The sequence below is a fragment of the Natator depressus genome, chromosome 17 (genome assembly GCF_965152275.1).
Source record: "Natator depressus isolate rNatDep1 chromosome 17, rNatDep2.hap1, whole genome shotgun sequence".
Classification (NCBI taxonomy): Eukaryota; Metazoa; Chordata; order Testudines; family Cheloniidae; genus Natator; species Natator depressus.
In genome coordinates, this window is record NC_134250.1 from 8,542,302 (window position 1) to 8,562,874 (window position 20,573).

Sequence of the window (20,573 nt, forward strand, 5' to 3'; positions counted from 1 at the left end):
TTTACCTTTGTGATTGGTTCAGCTGCAGCTTGGAGGGTGATCACCAAAGCTGATTACATTTGGCAGCCCTTGCGTTGTTTATATGCCATGAGAAGGTGCAGTTAGAGTGCCTGGTCCAATAGCACTGGTGCTGAGAGCATGAAACATCACCAGGGTTTGGCCCTACATTTGGAACTGAGTTAACTGAATCTTTGTCACTAAAGAGGAAGGAAGCAAGCAAATCCTTTGAGTAAGTAGTAGTCATATTGCCTTAGTTTTCAGAGCAGAAGTGCACTAAAGAGTCTCAGCTTTGCAATGCTATTGTCACAGGAAATGTCAGCAACAAGTATTTAACATATTCTCTGTATTCAGTTCTATGCTCTTTCATTTCCGTGTTCCTCATGTACCTTGAGATTGAAGAGTAGCTATGATCAGGATTTCTTTGCTGTAAGCAGGACAAATGCAAGATCTGATAAAGAGAAGGCAAAACATTGAAGCAAAGTAACTAGGAACAGCATAGCTAATACTTAATGACCTAGAAGGAAACCAAGATGGTGAAGTGAGGATGCATCTAAATGTTATGGGGGGTCTAGTTTGCTCTTAATGCATGTTTACAGCTCTCCCTCCCCCTGTGTGGGCATGAAGTGTGTGATTTCTCTGTTGCTCAGTGTGTGTGTGTTGTATACCTTTCTCTGTGTCTTATTTACAGAGGATGTGAGTCTGTTACAGCCCCCAGTTATAGAGCCTGTCTCTTCACCTTGAGCTGTAGATACTCATGTTTCAGGTCTGGTTCAATCCCTGGTGGCAGCCAAGATAGTGGCCATCACATGTACACATAAAGTCTCACTTGGTGAGTTCCCTGTGCTGGGGCATAGCAAGCCATCCCTTTCCTATGTCTGCTGATAAGAAAAACAGCGGTATGTTCCGATGTCAATAATAAAAATGAAACAAAGTTAAAGTTCTCCCAACACTTACTTTCTTTAAACTCTTAGTAGAAAATGATGACATGAGTGCATGAGGGAAAGGATGGAGAAAGGAAATTCCATGGGGCATCCATTTAGTTTGTCTAATTAGCCAGAGTGAGCAGATTTCCAGTCCATAACTGGATGGATGGTGGGTGGGACACAGGGTATCAAGAGAAAATCAGAGCTCTACTGAAACAGGAAGTGTTTATTGAAAAAGCTATTAACTGAAGATACAAACAGACTTCCACGCAGCTTCAGTTCCAGCTTTGTCTACTTTGTTTACCAGGGAACATGCTCCATCTGGAACTTTGTGCAAGCACACAGACACATCTAGTGGCCTTCATATGTTTACTTCCAGTTATACTATCAAAACATATGGTGAGGTGCAGAAACTATGGTGAAGTAGTTTAAGAAGGGATTCTCTGGGTCTGCATGCACTAGAACCCGCATATCAGAGTGGAAACCGTGCATGTAACTCTGACTCATTGGAATGAAAAGTTACTCTGCAAACAAGTAACTTTTTAAGGCATGTTGAGTGGCAAAATGCAAAGGCATGTGGCTGAAAACTTCAGTTGCTTTTCAAAGAGGCTGTTTTTGTGTTGCACTCTCTGATGGTGTAACCACTCACTCTATTTTGATGAGCTTTGTTTCATAGGAACAAAAAGTAGGAAGAAAAGAACGGTGGGTGGGTGGGTAGGAAGAGTCAGAGCAGAGAGTTCTACCTGCAAAAGCTGACAAGGGCAGATTGTGTGTCAGGGCAGCTGGAAACTGGCTTCAGATTACAAGAGGCTCTTCGACTATTTATGGATTAAAAACAACCTGACAAGACAAGGATTTCTAAGAAGAGAATTGTGGCTTCCAACATCAAGGCAATGGGACCTTGCATGTGCTGGGGGTCTAATTTCCTCTAATAGGAGTCATGCAATCAGGAGGGAGCTGTATTTTTGTGACTTGGACCTAGATCCTTGTTAACCATATCATTCTGTATGCTATAGGCATCATGTGCATCCTCCTCCTCCTTCCCTTCCTCCTCCTGCCTCCAGTTGCATTGTGCCTGCATCAGGTATCAAGAAAGCAGGCTGTGTTCTGCAAATTGTCTACTTTTAAAAGAAAATTTTCTCATTCTTTGATTCTTCTTCATCTTGGTCTTTCCAGTGGTGATTCCACCGTTGGGTCACCTGGGACATTGCCCCACGTAGAAAAAATATCTAAGTAAAATAAACGTCCCTGCCTTTTGTTCACAGTTACCCTTGGATCTTCCAGATGAAGTCCATTGGGGAAACCCTAGAACATGGACTGTTTCCAGCTGGGGCCTCCAAAGCCTGGGGAGCACTTTTAAAAGTGCCCTTTCTGAGTGCATGTGCCCCTGAGAAGAATTGCAGAGGATTACATACCTAAGATTTGCACCTGGAGCTGCCACTGGTGCACATTCACCTCCCCCCTCCCAAGGAACCGCATAGACATCTAATGACGTGATGTGTCATGGTGATATTTATAGCAAAGTAACATTGACAAGTGATTAAAGCAGGGGACTGGGAATTCATACTCCTGCATGCTTTCTTAGCTCTGCTACTGACATCACTGTGTGACCTTGGGCAAATCATTTAGGCCCAGATATTGAAAGGCATTCCTGTGCCCTATGCCTACTGATTAAGGGGTTTAAATCTCATTTTCAAAAGGGCTTTGGACACTTAGGAGCCAAAATCCCACTGACAGTCAATGGGCCTCTTACTTACCTACTTCACATGGAGAAGTTGGAAGACTCAATTAATGCTAGTTTGGCAATATAAGATCCTCTAATGTAAAGTGCTGTAAAAGTGCAAATTGTTTATTAACAACAGTCCAGGACTCCTCCTCATACCCACTGATATTACATGGCAATTTGCTGGTGAGCAAGGTGTATTTCTTTTTGTAGCTAATTTTATGGTTGAAATTAGCGCCTGTGAAAAGGAAGAACTTATACTTTTAGCCCTGTCCTAAGCATGGTGCAAGCAGGCACTGTTCAGGCTCTTCTCCTACATACTTCAGCCAGTGCCCCTCGGTGTAGCAGTAGTGCTTCAGCGAAGATGTTACATATGCTGATGGGACGGCTTCTCCTGCTGCTGTAGGTATTCCACCTCCCCAAGAGGTGCTAGTGCTGCCTACATCAGGGGTTAGGTCGGTTTAACTGGATTGTCCACACACCTGAGCAACATAGTTACACCAACCTCATTTTCTAGTGTAGACCAGGCCTTAGGGTATGTCTGTACTACTATGTCTGCATGGCAGCTACACTGCTCTAGCGTTGTAGTGTAGACACTAAAGTGATGGAATGAGCTTTTCTTTTGCTATAGCAAATCCACCCTCTTGAGAGACAGTCATTAGGTGGATGGAAGAATTCTTCTGTCAGCCTAGCAGTGTCTATTCTGGCGCTTAGGTTGGCTTAACTATGTCTCTCAGGGATGTGAATTTTTCACACCCTGAGCCATGTAGTTAGATTGACCTAAGTTTTAGGCATAGAGGAGGCCTCACATTCTGTATCTTGTTCTGCACTAAAGGAGCACTAAATGAACTGAGTCATTAGCACCAAGTAACTGTTTAAGAGCCATTCCCAGGTGCATGTTAGTTGTCAAGGTATGCAGTGCTCTGGGTTTTGTAAAGTAGGTCAGGAGGCCAATCAGTAAAATATGCAAGAAGTTCAGAAGCAGGTTTCAGTTTGATTAGTCAGGCAGGCACACATTCGAGTGCACTGTTCAAACAGTGAAGCATGCAGCTAGATCAGTTTGTTTTAAAAGGCACTTGAGGTCTGAGCCAAAACCCCACTGAGTCAGAGGAAAGACTTCCATTGACTTCAGCCAGCTTTGGACCAGGCCCTTTGTGAAGTCCGTTCCTGGAGGGCATCATGGGGATTGGAACCGAGATGCCTAGTCTTCAGTGGCAGCTCATAAGTGACGTTGCTGCTGGTGAGAGATGCAGAAATCTAGAATCAAATTAAAGACACAGTCACTGGAAGCATCAACTTTTAGAGGAGGTCAAGAAGCAGCTCCTTGCCTGGTCATGTTCCTCCCCAGAGAGATTATAGAGGAGCTGGGCACCTAACAGAGAAAAATAAGCCTGTGTTTAAAATCAATTCAGTGCACTGTGGCCATCATTGCGGGGTCTGTGTTCCCAGCGCAGGACTGCACGTGCAGAGCAATGCAAAGGTGTGGAGAACGCGTTTACCTCCACACCATTTGGGGTGTGAACTGCAGACTCTCCCTAGGCTGTGAGGAGAGGGAGTTATAAGAGAGAGAGATAAAGGCGACACCAGGAGTGACTGCACTTTGCAGCACGGAAGGCCACAGTCAGCAGCCTGCCAGGAGTTGCCATGCCAACTGCTCGATCCTGGAAGGTGCTCACTTTTTTCATAGAAGTCAGAAGTTTCTGAGGGAGGGATTTTTTTTTTTTCCCCCCAAAAATCACTTAAGCGTGCAAACTTCATTGTCTTTCAGTGGCACTGGTGTGCCTAAGTGGCTGAGGTGCTTTTGAGAATCCAACCCTGAGTGCTTAGCACCTTTCAAGATTGGGACCCTGGTTTGCGCAAGAATTGTTGCACACTCTTAAAAACCAAAATGAAATGCACCCACCCTACCTGCTGGTGCTTGTACAGTATCTGCCTTGCTTGTTTAGTTTCACCAGTGATAAATACTATAACTGATCAGCTGAGGCCCCGAGTCCTGGTGTCTTATTACAACATGTGTGATGGGAGAGATGTTATCCCTGCCCCTTCCTTTCAGGGAGTAGAGATGATATGTATTCAGCTAGCCATTTTTCCACTAGGTGGTCAAGTTATCTCTGATAACTACAAGTTTCCCACCCACTGATTTATTACAGGTTTCTGAGTGGTAGCTGTGTTATTCTGTATCAGCAAAAACAATGAGGAGTCCTTGTGGCACCTTAGAGACTAACACATTTATTTCACTCCATGCATCTGATGAAGTGGGTTTTAGCCCATGAAAGCTTATGCCCAAATAAATTTGTTAGTCTCTAAGGTGCCACAAGGACTCCTCGTTGATTTATTACAGTGTGTCTTAAAGGGACACTGCTGGGTTTGGCAGCCCCCACATTAGCCTGATGTAAAATATGTGATGGGCCTGATTCTGGTCCCATGTTGACATTACACCAGTGCAGCTCCATGGACATCCATAGAGTTGCTCCTGATTTACACCTGTATATGTGAGAGAAGAGGATCGAGCCTCCCTAGGCATGTCTTGCATTGTCCAGGCTCGCCTCTGCTGACCCGTGACTGGTTTCTTATTTTCTCTCCATCATTTATTTGTGTAGATTTTGGAGCGGACGCTGGAACCGGACAGTTCAGATGAAGAGCCTCCTCCCGTCTACTCGCCCCCTGCCTATGATATGCATGTCTTTGACCGGCAGTATCCACAAGCTCCACCGAGCCCCCCTCCCAGGTAAGAGCCACAGCGTAGAGTCCACCCAGCATGAGTCCACTGTCTCGCAGGAAATAGCCAGGAGCAAGCTTGTTCTGGGTTACCGTAATGGGGAGCCGCTAGTGTTGGGGTCACACTCTGAATCTCTGAAAGGATACTGTTGGGGTGGAGCAAGTGCATTTCAACATGTTTATCTCACTGCCTATAGTTTCCTTTTACAGACTAGAGTGAATTTGTTTCCTTAACAAAAGGTTTTGTCTCCCACCCATATCCGAGTGTGCTTGGGAATGCCAGGCTGTGCATGCTGGCTTGCTGATATAGGGATAGTTGAGAGGGCCGGACCACATAGGCTGGAGCATTGCTGAACTTGAAATGGTAGTGAATCAAACCCACAGGAATGCCAGTTCATAAAAATGAAGCAAGCTAGTAGGTAACAGAAACACCAGGCTGCTTTCTTTTGGGGCTAGTGATGATGTTGTGTACGCTTCCTTGTGGAGGAGGCACTGGTGGCTAAGAGAAGCGCGAAGGACTAGTGATGGGGCTTCTGACAGCTCCAGGAACCTCGCTGCCTCAGTGGGGGTGTTTACGACAGGAGAGCAAAAATTGGAACCATTTATATTTGAGTCTGATCTTTGTAGGAGGAGCAGGATGGGTCTGGATCTAAACCGCGCCAGACGCAAAATCAAAACCTGGATGAGCAAAGTTTTTAGTGCAATTGCAGCACAAAATTTTTCACCCTTCCTATAGTCACAGTAGGTTTTGATGGAATGTTCCACCAGAAGGGGTGAAAGACTGTCCTGCAGCCTACCCCCTAGAAAACTTTCTCCTCTGTTGCTAATTAGATGGGCTTGCACACCATTCAATACACTGTCCTCGCTGCTGTCTGTCATATGTTCTATTTCACCATGTTGCTTTGGCCAGAGGTTGAGTGTTTTTGAAAGGCAGATGCGCCAGACACATTCCGAGGCTGCACAAATGGTGCTTCGCTGCGTTTTGGCTGGCCTCTTGTGGAGTTGGCTGGTGAGAGTTAATTAGGATTGGGTGAGATAAAGCCAGAGGGGATGAATGAAGATCACAGCTGGGTGAAAATGTCTGCAAGGCTCTAGAAACTCAACAGCTGAAAGGCCCAGAAAATAACTCATGGGCTGAATGGAATGTCAAAAATTAGCTAAAAGAGGTGAGCTGTTGTTTCATCTAAACAACAGCAGGTGGTTTCTCTTATTGAGCCTATTGCTTTTCATCATTGAAAACAAAGAGATTTTATAGTCAGAAAATGTAGAGTAACAGAGATGGTGGCTATAGAAATAGCACATATGTCCTTAAATGTAGACAGCTCACTGCATTCCTCGGGCACTAAAGCCAGACTTCATTCATTGTTCAGTATGTCCTAGCAATCAGTTGTCACATACTCAGAAGTAAAACTCGACCATAACCTGACATGCCACGCTCCCTGGGAATACCTGAAAATTAAGATCTCTTCCTGTACCACCTTGATGTGAAAACTATTGGGAACCTCCTGTGGAGCCAACCCTTTGGTCCTTCATACATCTGTCCCTGGTGTTTGCTCCAACTGAAAATTGCTCTATGGTCTGGGGTGAAGCTGCCACGCTTAGGCTGTCGACACAGAGCTGAATTTGGCCACTTGTATTATTAGTGGCTGGTTGAATTATACTCCAGTCTGTGTTAGTGTACGTTCTGGCAGACCTTTGACAAGATGCCATGACCGTCAAGTCTGCTTGGAGAGCTCTGACAGGTGAAAATCAACCTATTACATTTCTGGTTGACTGGTGCCCCATTTTCAAACAGGAAACAACTTGCAGCGCCAACTCCAAGATCTGCTTACATTCAGGGGAGGAATCCCACTCCTGCAGATGGTGTGTGAGACAGTGGCTGATGTCTTGACACTCCTTTGCTAAAGCACCTCACCCACTGCTCTAGAGGAGTACCATGCATGGATGGTCAGTGCCACCAGGCAGCTGAAAACTAGGTTCTTACAGAGTGGAAGCATCAGTGGAAGAGAGAGTCTAACACACTGAGTAAATTCAGGAGTCCATCGCTGCACCTGCCTCTTTGTCCACTTAATCGTAGATCGTGGACCAGCCTCAACAGGGTACGCTCTGGCTCATCCAGAGTAGCCGCAACCATATACAGGCATGGATTTCCTCCATGTGCTGCGACTGGGGAGCAGTGTTGCAGACAGTAACTCATGTGGTGGAAGTGTGGCCAACCCAACATCTGGAGGGTGGTTTACCCCTCGCCTCCTGTGATACAGAGGCTATGCTTTGCTTATGAACCTGGACATTGAGCTCTGTCATCTGCATATGAGAGGAAGAGGAGCAATTGCTAAATTGTACTGTGGATTAGACGAGCTTAAAATGAACTGGCCAGTAGGTATGTCCAAGTTGTAATAGTTGTCCACTGACCTAGTAGATGTGGTGGAATCAAAAGTGCTAAATGGTGTAATGAGCCCTATACTGCTGAGAGCTCATTGAGATTCTCCTTTAGCTCGGCTGGAAGAGGCCTGGACTTCTGGAGCAAGAGGATCCAAATTTTATTCCTTTTGTTGCGGTGATGTTCTGAGTGGCTATGGGATGTGTATCACTGTGATGATTGGGGAGTTCCAGTTGGCCCGGGATTTGATATGTTTTCATAGAGTGTAACGCCAGAAGGGACCGTTAAATCATCTGAATATCACAGGCCATAAAACTTCAGTTACCCCTGCATTGAGCCCAGTAACTTTGCTTGGTTAAAGTCTATCTTCCAAAAGGCATCCAGTCTTGATCTGAAGACTCAATCCACCACTTCCCTTGGTAGTTTGTTCAATCTTGCTGCTAAAAGTGGCCTGTTTTCTAACTGAAATTTGTCTGGCTTCCACTTCCAGCTATTGTTTCTTGTTCTGCCTTTCTGACCCAGATGAAAAAGCCCTTTCGTAGCTGGTATTTCTCCCTGTGAAGGCTCTTAAATATATATTACATTTCTTGGTGTCTTTTTCTGTCTCTAGTTTCCATTATTCTGTGATATACTAACAGGCTCTTCAGTGCATCTAGGCGAGAAAAGCTTATTTTCCCCCATAAGGCATAATATTGATGTGTGTGTGTGTGTGTGTGTGTGTGTGTATATATATGTATATGTATGTATATGTATATATATGTGTGTGTGTATATATATATATATAATATAATCAGATAGCTTATCAGTGCAACCTCACAACTGTTTGCTATATAGTGTATCCCTGAAATTGCCTTTTGGGGATACCAGTGGCTGTTCTCCTGACGTTCTGCGTAGAGGTGCCAACACATTACTGACCTGAGGGCAGCCTTGACAATTGGCAGAGAGCCTGAGGGCTGCGCCAGGTTTTTACAAAATGGATTTATCCAGCTACGCTCATCTTTCACTGTGAAGGTGGCATGGGGCACTCTGTTTTTGACCCAGCATTGTGTACTGGGATCTGTAGTTGGGTTGGCCACTTCTCTGCCGGTTCCATAAGATCTGCAGCTGCTAAGGAGGCTGGCTTAAGAGAAGCAGGCTCCTCTAGAGAGTGTGGCTGTGGAGGGTCAAGTGATGCAATTCACTGATGTAGAATTGTCCTGGGGGTGGAGGGAGAAACGTGCTCTTCCTGTTCCTTTAATCAAACCCAAACACCATATGATTCTTCTCTGGCTGACTCCTGCTGTCCCTGCAGTGCCTCTGCAGGATGGGTACAGTCAGAGTTTGAAAGGGAAGTTCCAAAGTGGGAGTTGCCTGGCAAGAGGCTTTTATTTGTTTCCTTCACCGTGTGTAAGTGGTAATGAAGACATTAACATTCACACGCAGTCATCATCGCCTCCTGCCACCTCCGCTGACTTTTATGCTTCACTGCAAGCCCTGAAAATAAAATCCACAGCTCCTAAGCTCTTAGAGAAAGCAATATGTTCTCTCCCCGTCAGCACAAAATCTGCAAGAATGGAGCTCCCCACCTCCCTCCTCATCTCTTCTGTCCCCTGCCAGCTTTGTGCCTTCTTTCAAGCTTCCCTGTACTCCTCTCAATTAACGTACACCAGGCCCCCGCTGCCCCTCCAGCTTCAAACACCTCCTGGAAACCTGATAACTAAGAGCATCCAGACTCCGCTCTGCGTTTGTTCTCAGCGTTCTGCCTGCCTCTTGGTGCCTGTGGGTTGTTAGCTCTTCAGGACAAGGATTCAGTTCTTTGAGCAGTGCATCTTGCTTTGTGTAAAGCACCTTGTATGCTGACTTTGACAGATAAATAATAACTTCTCCTGGGAGGCTGTTAATTGGGGAAATCCTTGACACAGAGGCAAAGCCTGTCCCACATATGGGGAGATTTGGAGGGAGGGGGGGAGATGAAGATCCCAGAAGAAACCCCCTCCCCCAGAAAATGCAAAATAAAAGAAGCCAATTTCAAACTCCCAGAAATGCAGACAGCCCCACTCTAGCAGTGGGTTCAATTAGTCTGTGGAATAGCCTCCCCCAAGGAAATGGGGTCCAGTGCTCAGGGTGTTTAAAACTAAACAAGATAAATCATTAGGAAAGATAGAATGAGGGACAGTCCTGGCCGTGGTGACCTAATGGGTCTCTTCTGTGTCTGCGTTCTGTGATTCTGGGGAATGCTCTGGCAAACAGCCCCATCAGAACTCCAGAAAGAATTGACCAAATGAAATTGCAAATGAAAGTGTTAACAGACTGATAGGCAAGAAATGGCTGAGCAGGAAGGTCCCCTGTCCCATTATCTGAGTGTGGTTATAGGGGAAGATAGAAGAAGTGGTGAGCAAGGCATGGCCTGTGCACCCAGAATGTGATAAAGGGCTGAGGATACAGGCTACCCATGTACCTAGACTGCCTGCCATCCGCGTACAGCGCTGATAGTGATGCCTAGGGTGCTGTTGATTCACATTCATAGGTTCCATTTGAAGCCTCTGGTGTTCACCCATCGCTGAAGCAGACAGATTTGACATGCAAAAGAGTCTGCTGGCAACTTCCAGTCTTACAAAGCAATCTGGTGGTAGGGTTAGCACAGAGCAGGTCAAAGGACTTCTTGGTTAGTGATGTGCCTTCTGCTCTGTAGTGGCCATTACAACACTGCAGGGGTCACTTCCATTTGGTTCTTGAACTTCACCCTCTGGCGGAATCTAACCGTCAACAGTTACTCCATCCTCTTTCAATGGGACTGAAATGTACAAAACTTCACTTCATGTTACCCTTACAGGTTGCCACATCCAGTCACGCCACTTGGCTTATCAAGTCTGGTATCCTGCCTCAGCTCTGGTCCTATGCTTGAGGGTTTGAAGGAAGAAAACACCTCCCTTCTCTTCTCTTCCTCCCCTCCGCAGAGGAACGCTCATGGGCAATTATGCAGTGCTGCACTTTGTGGGGTTGGGTGGGTGTGATTTACATAGTTAAGGCATAACTCTCACAGTGTTGCCAACTCTCACAATATTTGATGATTTTCTTAAGACCCCAGTTCCTGGTGTCATTATCTGAGAATCTTGAGTAACAAAACCTGAAACAAATACCAGCAACCACACACCACACAACAGAACCACTAACCCAGGAACCTATCCTTGCAACAAAGCCCGTTGCCAACTGTGTCCACATATCTATTCAGGGGACACCATCATAGGGCCTAATCACATCAGCCAGACTATCAGAGGCTCGTTCATCTGCACATCTACCAATGTGATATATGCCATCATGTGCCAGCGATGCCCCTCTGCCATGTACGTTGGTCCAACTGGACAGTCTCTATGTAAAAGAATAAATGGACACAAATCAGACGTCAAGAATTATAACATTCAGAAACCAGTCGGAGAACACTTCAATCTCTTTGGTCACTCGATTACAGGCCTAAAAGTTGCAATTCTTCAACAAAAAAACTTCAAAAACAGACTCCAACGAGAGACTGCTGAATTGGAATTAATTTGCAAACTGGATACAATTAACTTAGGCTTGAATAGAGACTGGGAGTGGATGGGTCATTACACAAAGTAAAACTATTTCCCCATGTTTATGCCCCCCCCCCCCACTGTTCCTCAGATGTTCTTGTCAACTGCTGGAAATGGCCCACCTTGACTAAAACTACAAAAGGGCCCCCCCATCGTCCCTCGTCCCCTGTCCCCCGTTCCCCCGCTCTCCTGCTGGTAATAGCTCATCTTAAGTGATCACTCTCCTTACAGTGTGTATGGTAACACCCATTGTTTCATGTTCTCTATGTATATAAATCTCCCCACTGTATTTTCCACTGAATGCATCCGATGAAGTGAGCTGTAGCTCACGAAAGCTTATGCTCAAAGAAATTTGTTAGTCTCTAAGGTGCCACAAGTCCTCCTTTTCTTTTTGCGAATACAGACTAACATGGCTGCTACTCTGAAACAAAACAAAGTGTGAATGTCCAGCAGAGGAAAGCCTGAAAAAGTGGTAACACCGAAAGGCTCAAAAACTCAATGGCAAATAAAAAGAACTCCAAACTAGTTAGTTTAAAATTATTTTAAAGCCAAGCTTGTGATCTTTTGGGGGAAGGGGATGATGGCTGATGTGATTTTTTGGATGCTTGAGGTTGGCCCTCAGTTCCTATCAAGTCACTGGGAATTGAGGGCACTCACACCTTGAGGAGCTGGGTTCTTAGAGTTTGCAGAGTGAGCCAGAATGCTGAAATGACTGCTTTCTCATCTCGGTGTCTTTTTTCCCTGGCCTACAGGATTGATGTACCCAATTCCAGTGGCCCTCAGGTGCACAGACGGTACAGGAACTGGAATCCACCATTATTAGGCAACCTTCCTGATGATTTTCTTCGCATCCTACCCCAGCAGATGGACAGTGTGCAGGTGGGAGGAGAATGTGTTCAACTATATAGCACCTAGACTTCTTAGGGTGACAAGTTCAAATCCTAGCAGGGCTGGTTCTGTCCTTCATCTTTCTGAAGTAGATCCACTGAGCAGTGCATAGATTACCATGAAGGGGCATTTCCAGTGAAAACCTAGTGATGCTGTGAGGTTAAATTCATCCCAAAATTTAAGATGCGCCAAAATCAAGTTTTCTACAGACCTGTAGAAATATCACAGTGGAACTTAAATTTCAGCTATCACCCTTCTCCTATAGGGTTTACACCCTTAACTTTGCAGCAGGTGTGGTGTCTTAAGTATAGACAAGCCCTCTGGCTTCCAAGATGCATCATGGCAATTTTCATAGGAGTAGGCGTTTGACTGGGTGTCCCTGACCAAAATTTCCCTTGTCCCCCTCTATTATACAATATGTTGCAGACTGGCTGGCTGCTGCCCTCCCACGCCAGAGATAAGCTTCATTTCACTGGTGCCATATAAATTAGGGTTTGTGAACTGCCTTTGGACTTCGGCATCAATACTTCCTTAGCATGGTCCTAAAACTCTATAGCTAGGCATCTCACAGTGTATCAATTTATGCATCTTTCCAGAGCTGCAATAGGAAGCTGTCTCCTGCAAGAAGCAAGAATGACCACTGAGCTAACTACTCGCACACCTAAATGCAAAGCTTATTTCTTCCACTTAGCTTTCCCACAGTATTTTCTCTGCCCACCCAACTCACATGTATATAAACAAGCAAACAAATCCATACATTAAGCTGTCTCTCCTATAGGCTAGGAGAGGCGAGACAGAAAATGCAATGAAGGGAGCTAAATTATAAGTAGACAGCTAGATTCTTCCCTTCCCTTTTGGCTCCGAAGGCACATCTACCACAGTTTCATAAATTATTGCCCTGGAGCTTCATCTTTTCAGGCTATATTACCTCTCTGGGAATAGGAAGCTGCCTGTTCACTGGGCTCCGGGGGAAGAGAGGTCCTGGTGCCTTTTTCCTTCCTTAGGAATTGTAGGCTATTGATTTTTATGGCCCTCTGAGACCAGCTACAAATCAGATAAATATGGTAGGCCAGGTGAGATTGCTACTGGATGGAATGTTTCTCCTCCTTCCCCTTTTGCATGCACAGATACATGCACAAGCAGGAAAATGAGAGATAAAAGCTGTTAGGGTTTGTCTCAGATAGTGGAATTTGTCCGATGGTAAATTGCATCTTCAGCCGTTAGATGGGAAAAATAAAAACTGTGCCACTTCGGCTTCCATCCGCGAGAGACTCTGCACTTCTCCCCATGTCAAAGCCAGGTTCAGCCCTGGTTTGATATTGATTTAGCTATCAGAAGAACTCTAATAATTAATACTTGTATTTAAAGTGAGGCTCTGACTATAAAAATGGTTTCATGGGATTCCACGTTTATTGTGACTTTCTGATTTCCAGATTAGATGTTCTCAGATTCCAAGTTAAAAAGAAAAACCACAAACTTTTTCTCCTGACTAGCCAGTCCTGCAGACTCAGCCTGAGAATCAAGCTGGGTACTTTCCTTTTCACACATCGCTAGCAATAAAGCCAGGCCAAACTATCCCCTCATTGACTCCCATTATGTAGCCTGATTGCTTTCAGTAAGTTTGTACATGTGTAATTGATTGGAACTTGGTAAACACTTCTATTGATGATGCTCAAGGAGGAAGAGAATCTCGCTCACTATCCCACAGCTGAGTTGGCTCTTCTGGGCTGACTGAGAAATGCCAAGGAAAAATGTATGCACCATATAGTCAGCATATCTGCTGCTGATTTTGCTTGGGAGCAAATATGCTGGGGAAGAGAGTGCCCTTTTCACAGTTGCCTTTCCCAGTAGAGATTTTCACTTTAACCAAGATCAGGATTGAAGCCCTTTGGTAAGGCTGAAGTACAGAGAGGATGGTAGTACAGCCTGCTGTTGTCTAAACTGTGCTGATTCTGTTGATAGATAGGGATCTTAATCTTCAATGTGGATATTCCAGCACCTTTCACAAGAGCTAAAACCTTGATTCAGCAAAGCACTTATGCTTCAGTGTCACTGAAGCCACTGGGACTTAAACACATGCTCAAGTGCTTTGTTGAATCCCGTCTTAGTCACACATACTACCTGGTTACTGTAATGAGCTTCTCAGGGCCTTCATTGACTCTTCCTTTATGTCATACTCTTGTCCAGAGTTCACAAAGTTGCCATCAGACTGTGCCGGGCGAGGGCAGCCAGAGATCCCAGGGCTCGTTGGACCAAGAGAGGAAGTGGAAACAGTACCTGGAAGATGAGCGAATTGCGCTCTTCTTACAAAATGAAGAGTTCATGAAGGAGCTCCAGAGGAACCGGGATTTTCTCCTGGCCCTTGAGAGAGGTGATAAGCCATTTCAGAGACTTCTGTGTATGCTTTTCATATGCTTGAATTCCTCCTTTGCTGCAACTTCCAGCCCTTGGGCCTCGTTCTCCATTGCCTTACACTGAGTGTGATCATTTACACAAATACAAAATGAGTGCAAAATGCAACTACACCACAATGGCAACGTTTTTCACCCACGTTGCACTTACGCTGCATTGGTGTAAATAAGCTGAGGCTGCAGTGCTGTGGAGACTCGGATCCATTGGGAGCTGATGGCAGGGGCGCTTTCTGTTCCTGCTAGCCTGGCTTGATAGTCTTCCTCATGGCTCTCCTAATTCTGCAAAGTCCTTCCATCTTCCCCACCAGCTAATACTCCTTTCATGACCATCAGACCTATAGAAGCATTGGGTGAAATCCTGGCAAAACTCCCCTTGACTTCAGTGAGACCACGAATTTCATCCATTATCCTCTGACCCCTCTTCTGAAAGACCTAGACAAAACACTCCATCAGCTGTGATCGGTCTCCAAAGGTTGGGCTTTATCATTACATCCTTGTCCCCCCCCAGATATTGCTGTTTTGATTATTTCCCTTTTTTAACCCTCTCTGCCTACAAAAAGGATAATTCTTCTTGGGTTTGGTGTATGATCACCTCAGTCTTTTAGCATTGTAACCTCTGTCACTGTAAAATACTGCTGGGTTTCCTAGAGCTTCTCATCACATTCTGTCTAGTGTCTCTTGCTAGTTGTTCTCAGCAGCTTTTCTGATGACACTACAGGGAGAAGTTCAGTGGTTTTGGTAACTTGAGGTCTCTTGAATGATGAGCTAGCCACTTCCTCTCTGCTCTGTCACTTTAATTCTGAACACACAGGCTAATTAATATATTCCCGTCTGGCTCATCTCACCAATCATGGTATTTATCACTCACACGTCTCACTCTTGGTTTGGGACAGCTCATCCTAATGCCTTAATTTAAATGCTCAGCCTCCTGTCCATCACAGCCAGAAAATCAGCTGCTCACTTACGATTTTCATTTTCTCTCCTTTGCCATGGTAAGACTATCATTTTCCAGCCTGCTTCTCTAATCTCTGTCGCTAAAACATGGGTGGTGCGTGAAGCTTAAGTGAACAAATAGAAACCACAAAATACAACACACGGTGTAGGACCTAGATGGTGATTAAGTGCCACGTGATACATTTCATTCATTGTGCATCTTAGATTGCCTCGCCTATAGCTCCCCCTTGAATCTATCTTCCCCAGGCCTGCTCCAATGTTCTGAACCTCTGAGCAGCTCTGGACAGACAGCCTTCTCTGTTTTCAAAAAGCAGTTCAACAGGGAAACATTTCCATCTTTCTATGAATATCTGGGATTGTTCCTCAGTGTTACACTAGCTTTATGTGTTGGATGGCCACTGTTTCAATTGGTGCCTTATAGTAGTGACTGAATACATATATAGTGAATATATGGTCAGTGTATATAATGTAAGTAGAGAGAGGCGCACATACTGAGTTAACTTGGCTGCTGGTACCTCAGGCTTTGCCTTGCCTGACTTTTTACAGTTGAACTGAACATTGCAGTGACATAGCTGTCCAACAGGTCCACCCAGCCTTTGAAATACCTTTCTGGAGCAGTGTTCAAGTGAGACTACAGCCCACTGGGTTTTGCACCTCTCAAAGATTTTCATACCCACTGTGCTCCAGCTGTCTGATCCTTTCAGAGGGAACAGTTGTAAAGGAAATGGGATTTCACTTGTTGCTTGAATGCCTTGTATGTTGGTTTTGAAGGGGTCTGAACTTGTACTCTTGGGATTGGGATGTGGAGGCACAGAGCTACCACCAACTGGCGTTATGCTTTACATGTGCAGAGGGCTAGCATTTGGAGGCTGCGGCGGTGTTGGGGGCAAGGTTCTCTTCCTCTCTCGATTCCTCAAGCATTGTGTAGCCTCACTTTTCCTCTGAGGCAGAGGGAAACAGTGGAGAAAGCATGTGCTATCCAGCGCAGCAAAAAGACTGTTTGGAAAGCACTTGCCTAGGGTTCTCATGCTATCACTTATTGCCAGCTGGGATCCCACTCCTCCACAGAACAGCAGACCTCACTTCAGACTGCGTTTGCTCACTTTGCTGACAGATGGAACCCAGAACAAAGCAAACCAGGCTAGGACTGCAAACTTGGAGCAGGCAGCATTGAGGCTGCCATTCTAGCTTAGCTGCACTGCTTCAAAACAAAGCTGCACATTTGGGATCCAGATCTCAAATGCCCCCTAGTTTTAGATCAGGAAAGGGCCTTCAGCCCCAGGGTCTGTATTCAGCCTCACTATAAAGATAGGTGCCTATCTGCAAAATCAAGATCCAGGGTCAGATTTAACACACCCAGCATTAGAAGATGTGCTGATCTGGGGTTGTGATTTGTCTTTGAATCCGTATTTTCAGAAGCATGAATATCTTCTTCTGACGCCGTCAGAGATGCGTGCAATTAACAGACAAGAGGATTATTACCCATTTGTTTTTAAATCTTTCCTGACAAGAGTTGTCAGCTTCTGAAAGTAAAACTATACAAGCCAATTTCTTTAAGTGTACTTCATCATGTTGGTGACATACCAAGTTTCTGAAAATGCTCTCACAAATCATACATCATTAAGTCCAGTCACAACATTTGGCAATTAATTTCAGCTCACGCTATACTTTGGGCCTGATTTTCCAGAGTGCTGATCACCTGCAAGTTCCTATTGACCTCAGATGCAGTCAGGGGTACTCAGCATTTCTGACACTCAGGATGCTCTTATTTGGGTGCCTACATGTGGATTTAGATGTCTGCCGTTTAGACACCTAAGTCTGAGCATTTTTTGCCTTCAGTTAATTATATTAGCATGGTCACATTTTTGTGCTATTTCTTTTCCATTCAAAAACCCAGCCTCTGGGTGAAGCAGATGCTTGCTCAGTCATTTGGGTTCAGCTGAGCCCAGCCAGCCCAAATGACTTCCTGTTTTTAACAATGCTATTGGTGGATCTCAATCCCAGCTCCCAGTTAGCCAGCCCTACAGCATGGTCCCTGTCGGGATGAGGCACATTGGCAGAGCAGTGTGGGGAAGCTGGCTCTACTGCCTTCCAGGCTGTACCTACCCTCTGGATGGAGGACTTAAGAACATAAGAAGGGCCATACTGGGTCAGACCAAAGGTCCATCCAACCCAGTATCCTGTCTACAGACAATGGCCAATGCCAGGTGCCCCAGAGGGAGTGAACCTAACAGGTAATGATCTAGTGATCTCTCTCCTGCCATCCATCTCCACCCTCTGACAAACAGAGACTAGGACTTCAGCCTTCTGGGCTGTCAGTTCTGCCCCTTTCATAAACCATAAAAACAAATTTAAGATGAAGAAAAAAAATTCCCCCGCTCCTGCCCCAGACTCCCTTCCTCATTCCAGACCTTGTTACACTGAAGCTGTAAAACACCCTTGGCAGTGAGTGCAATGTAATGCCTGGCTAGGTCAAGAAGAATGGAATAAATGATTCAGGGTCCCAGGGCTAATTGAATGTTTTTTGTTCTTCAGATCGACTGAAGTATGAGTCAAAAAAATCCAAGTCGACCAGTGTTGCCGTCAGTAATGAATTCAGCTTTTCTTCTGTACAACCAGGTAATTTACAAGCCGTGTGTGAGCATATGATCACAGAGATCTCCTGGCAGCTGCTCTCATATTTTTAAGGCTTCTGCCGTTGCGTTGTCTGCAGAGGGCCACACTGCAGGTAGGTCTTCGCTTAAAAAAAAAAAAGAAAAAGAAAAAAAAAAAAGTGTGTTCTAACCCAAATTAGCCAGCTTGGGTTAAAATAGCAGTAAAGATGTGCCAGTTTGGGTACCAGCTCGAGTTCAGCCCCAGGCTGCTTTATCAGTTTTAAGTCGAGCTGCTAACCCAAGTTAAAAGCTGAGTTGCCGTATCTTTACTGCTGTTTTAACCAGAGTGAAGAACACACCTTTTTTGCAGTGGAGACATATCTAGTGACATGAATGGCAGAGGGTGAAAACCTTCCTTTTGGTGGCAAATGACATCAATCCCTTTCTTCTTTCCAAAACTCCTTAGGTTTGGGGCTGGAAAGGGATTCTCCCCCTGGGGGGCGGTATCGTCAGGGACGTTGCGGGAGACTTCTGATGACTGTAAAAATAGTGTGATGTGAGTAGAAGTTATAGGGGAGATTTTTAGAGGCACAAAGGGCAGTTGGGACAGCCAGTGGGAGTTGAGGCCCTAATGCATGTCTTTGCTTGGAAAATCTCCCCCTTAAGTTTCCTATCCTGCAGCAGATAACTTCTCCGTTTTCTCTCAGTTGCTGGGAATGGGCAAAATGACCCAGAAAAGGGTGGCACACCTTTGCTAGCCTCTTTGCTACTTCCCCCTGCCTACATGATACTGTATTAATAGCGCCTGCCTTGTCACAATCCCTCAGCATTCAGAAAGCTTCGATTCCAGTCAGGTTGCAATAAGGAGACAGTAAGATGCAGTTTTCGGCTCCACTCTCTCTCTGCCTTAGTCCTAGAGTCCAGCACATGCTTTGAGCTTTGATCAAATGAAACTTGGAAACCATTATTGCTTCTACATTGGCCCAAGGCTAAAAGAGTCCTCCTCATTCCCCATCCTGGTCCTTTTCTCTCTTGCCATGCATGGCTATGTAGATTTTGCTTGGGAGTGGAGGTAGAATGAAGAGAACTATGCTCTAGTTCCCAAGTATAACAAAACATACCCTTGTCTAGCCCAGGAGGCAGGGATCATGCCTTGCAGGCATACCAACTATCTGAGTAATCTTGATTAACCTTAGGGACTGCATAGCAGCTGCCCCAAAGGACAAACAGCGTTGGTGTCTGTCAGTATCTTCATGTTGAACTACAGAGCAGGACACGGCAAATGGAACTATTCATTGAGGCTTGACGTGATGATTTTGGCTAAGGTTACGGAATTTCAATTGTGCCCAGATTTGATAAAGAGGGCGAGAAGCACAAGGATATGATTAACAAGGAGCTGTGACTCAACCAGATCAGCTGCCTGCACTAGTACAGCTGAGACTTCTAAACTTTCTCCATTCTTAATTAACTGTCTGTGTCATCATGGTAATGCGAATGGGCTTGGAGCATGATCTAATAACCAACTGAGAAATAAAATTAGCAGATTGGGTGACTTGGGGTCACTTTCTCTCAAAGAAGCAAGAGGCTTTTTGTTCAGCAAAGGGCAATTTTTTTTTTTTGTATGAACAGACATTGATGGATGGGGCCTGATTCTGCAGGGCCTTGCACCTTGTGTAGTCATTTTGCATCCATTGTGCACAGGTGTGAAAGCTGCCAGGTCAGAGTGGTAGCACCTACAGCTGCTCTGCATTAATTCTGCACAGGTAGCAATGTTGTAGAGCACTGGAGATTCAAGCCCACAGGCAGGCAGAAATCACCCATAGCTCTGCTGAAATCAACAGAGCCACAGCTGTAATCTCTTATCTGTAACCCTTTTAAAGGAAGGGCTGTACTGGAAGCAGCTGAATGTAGAGGGTCACTTCCATCCCAAGAGGCCTAGGTAGTACTGTATCTGCTGACCTCCATCCTGTCTCCCATCCCATCTCCCCCCTCCGCCAGAATCCAGCCCTTTCTGCATCCCACCTGGCTTGTCTCATTGAGACAGAACAGACTATCCCTTTGTGCACTAGGAACTGCTGGTAATTTCTCCCTGGTCTCCATCTTTTATGTGTGCTCTTTTCTTACTCTGTCTTATTCAGCTCAGGACAGAGATGCTTGCCAGCTGCTTTGTGGCAGGGCCGCTGTTTCACTGGAACTGGAATTGGGTCAGTGGTGATGGTTCGGCTTAGATTCTCTGCACACCCTGCTCCACCCCTCCAAACCCCTAGTGACCAGATTTTTGCATTTCAGGTGACATAGCCCCTGTAACCAGCGAGGCCAGCAGTGCTGTGTCTGAAGATGCCTTATTCAGGGACAAATTGAAACACATGGGAAAATGTGAGTTTGTCTCTACGTTCCGTATTGGCAGAGAGAAGGCTGCGTGGCAGTAGGTGGG

General features: G+C 45.4%; 1 protein-coding gene across 3 annotated transcripts in view; it reads left to right on the plus strand.

The window, feature by feature from the left end:
• Positions 1-20,573, plus strand: part of CUEDC1 (CUE domain containing 1) — an 87,521-nt gene that overhangs the window by 46,286 nt on the left and 20,662 nt on the right. For all 3 annotated transcript variants that reach the window (XM_074974985.1, XM_074974983.1, XM_074974984.1), the window contains 5 exons: positions 5,247-5,374; positions 12,045-12,171; positions 14,368-14,551; positions 18,081-18,164; positions 20,429-20,515. In XM_074974985.1, coding sequence (XP_074831086.1) covers positions 5,247-5,374; positions 12,045-12,171; positions 14,368-14,551; positions 18,081-18,164; positions 20,429-20,515 — 610 coding nt within the window. The remainder of the gene's footprint in view (positions 1-5,246; positions 5,375-12,044; positions 12,172-14,367; positions 14,552-18,080; positions 18,165-20,428; positions 20,516-20,573) is intronic.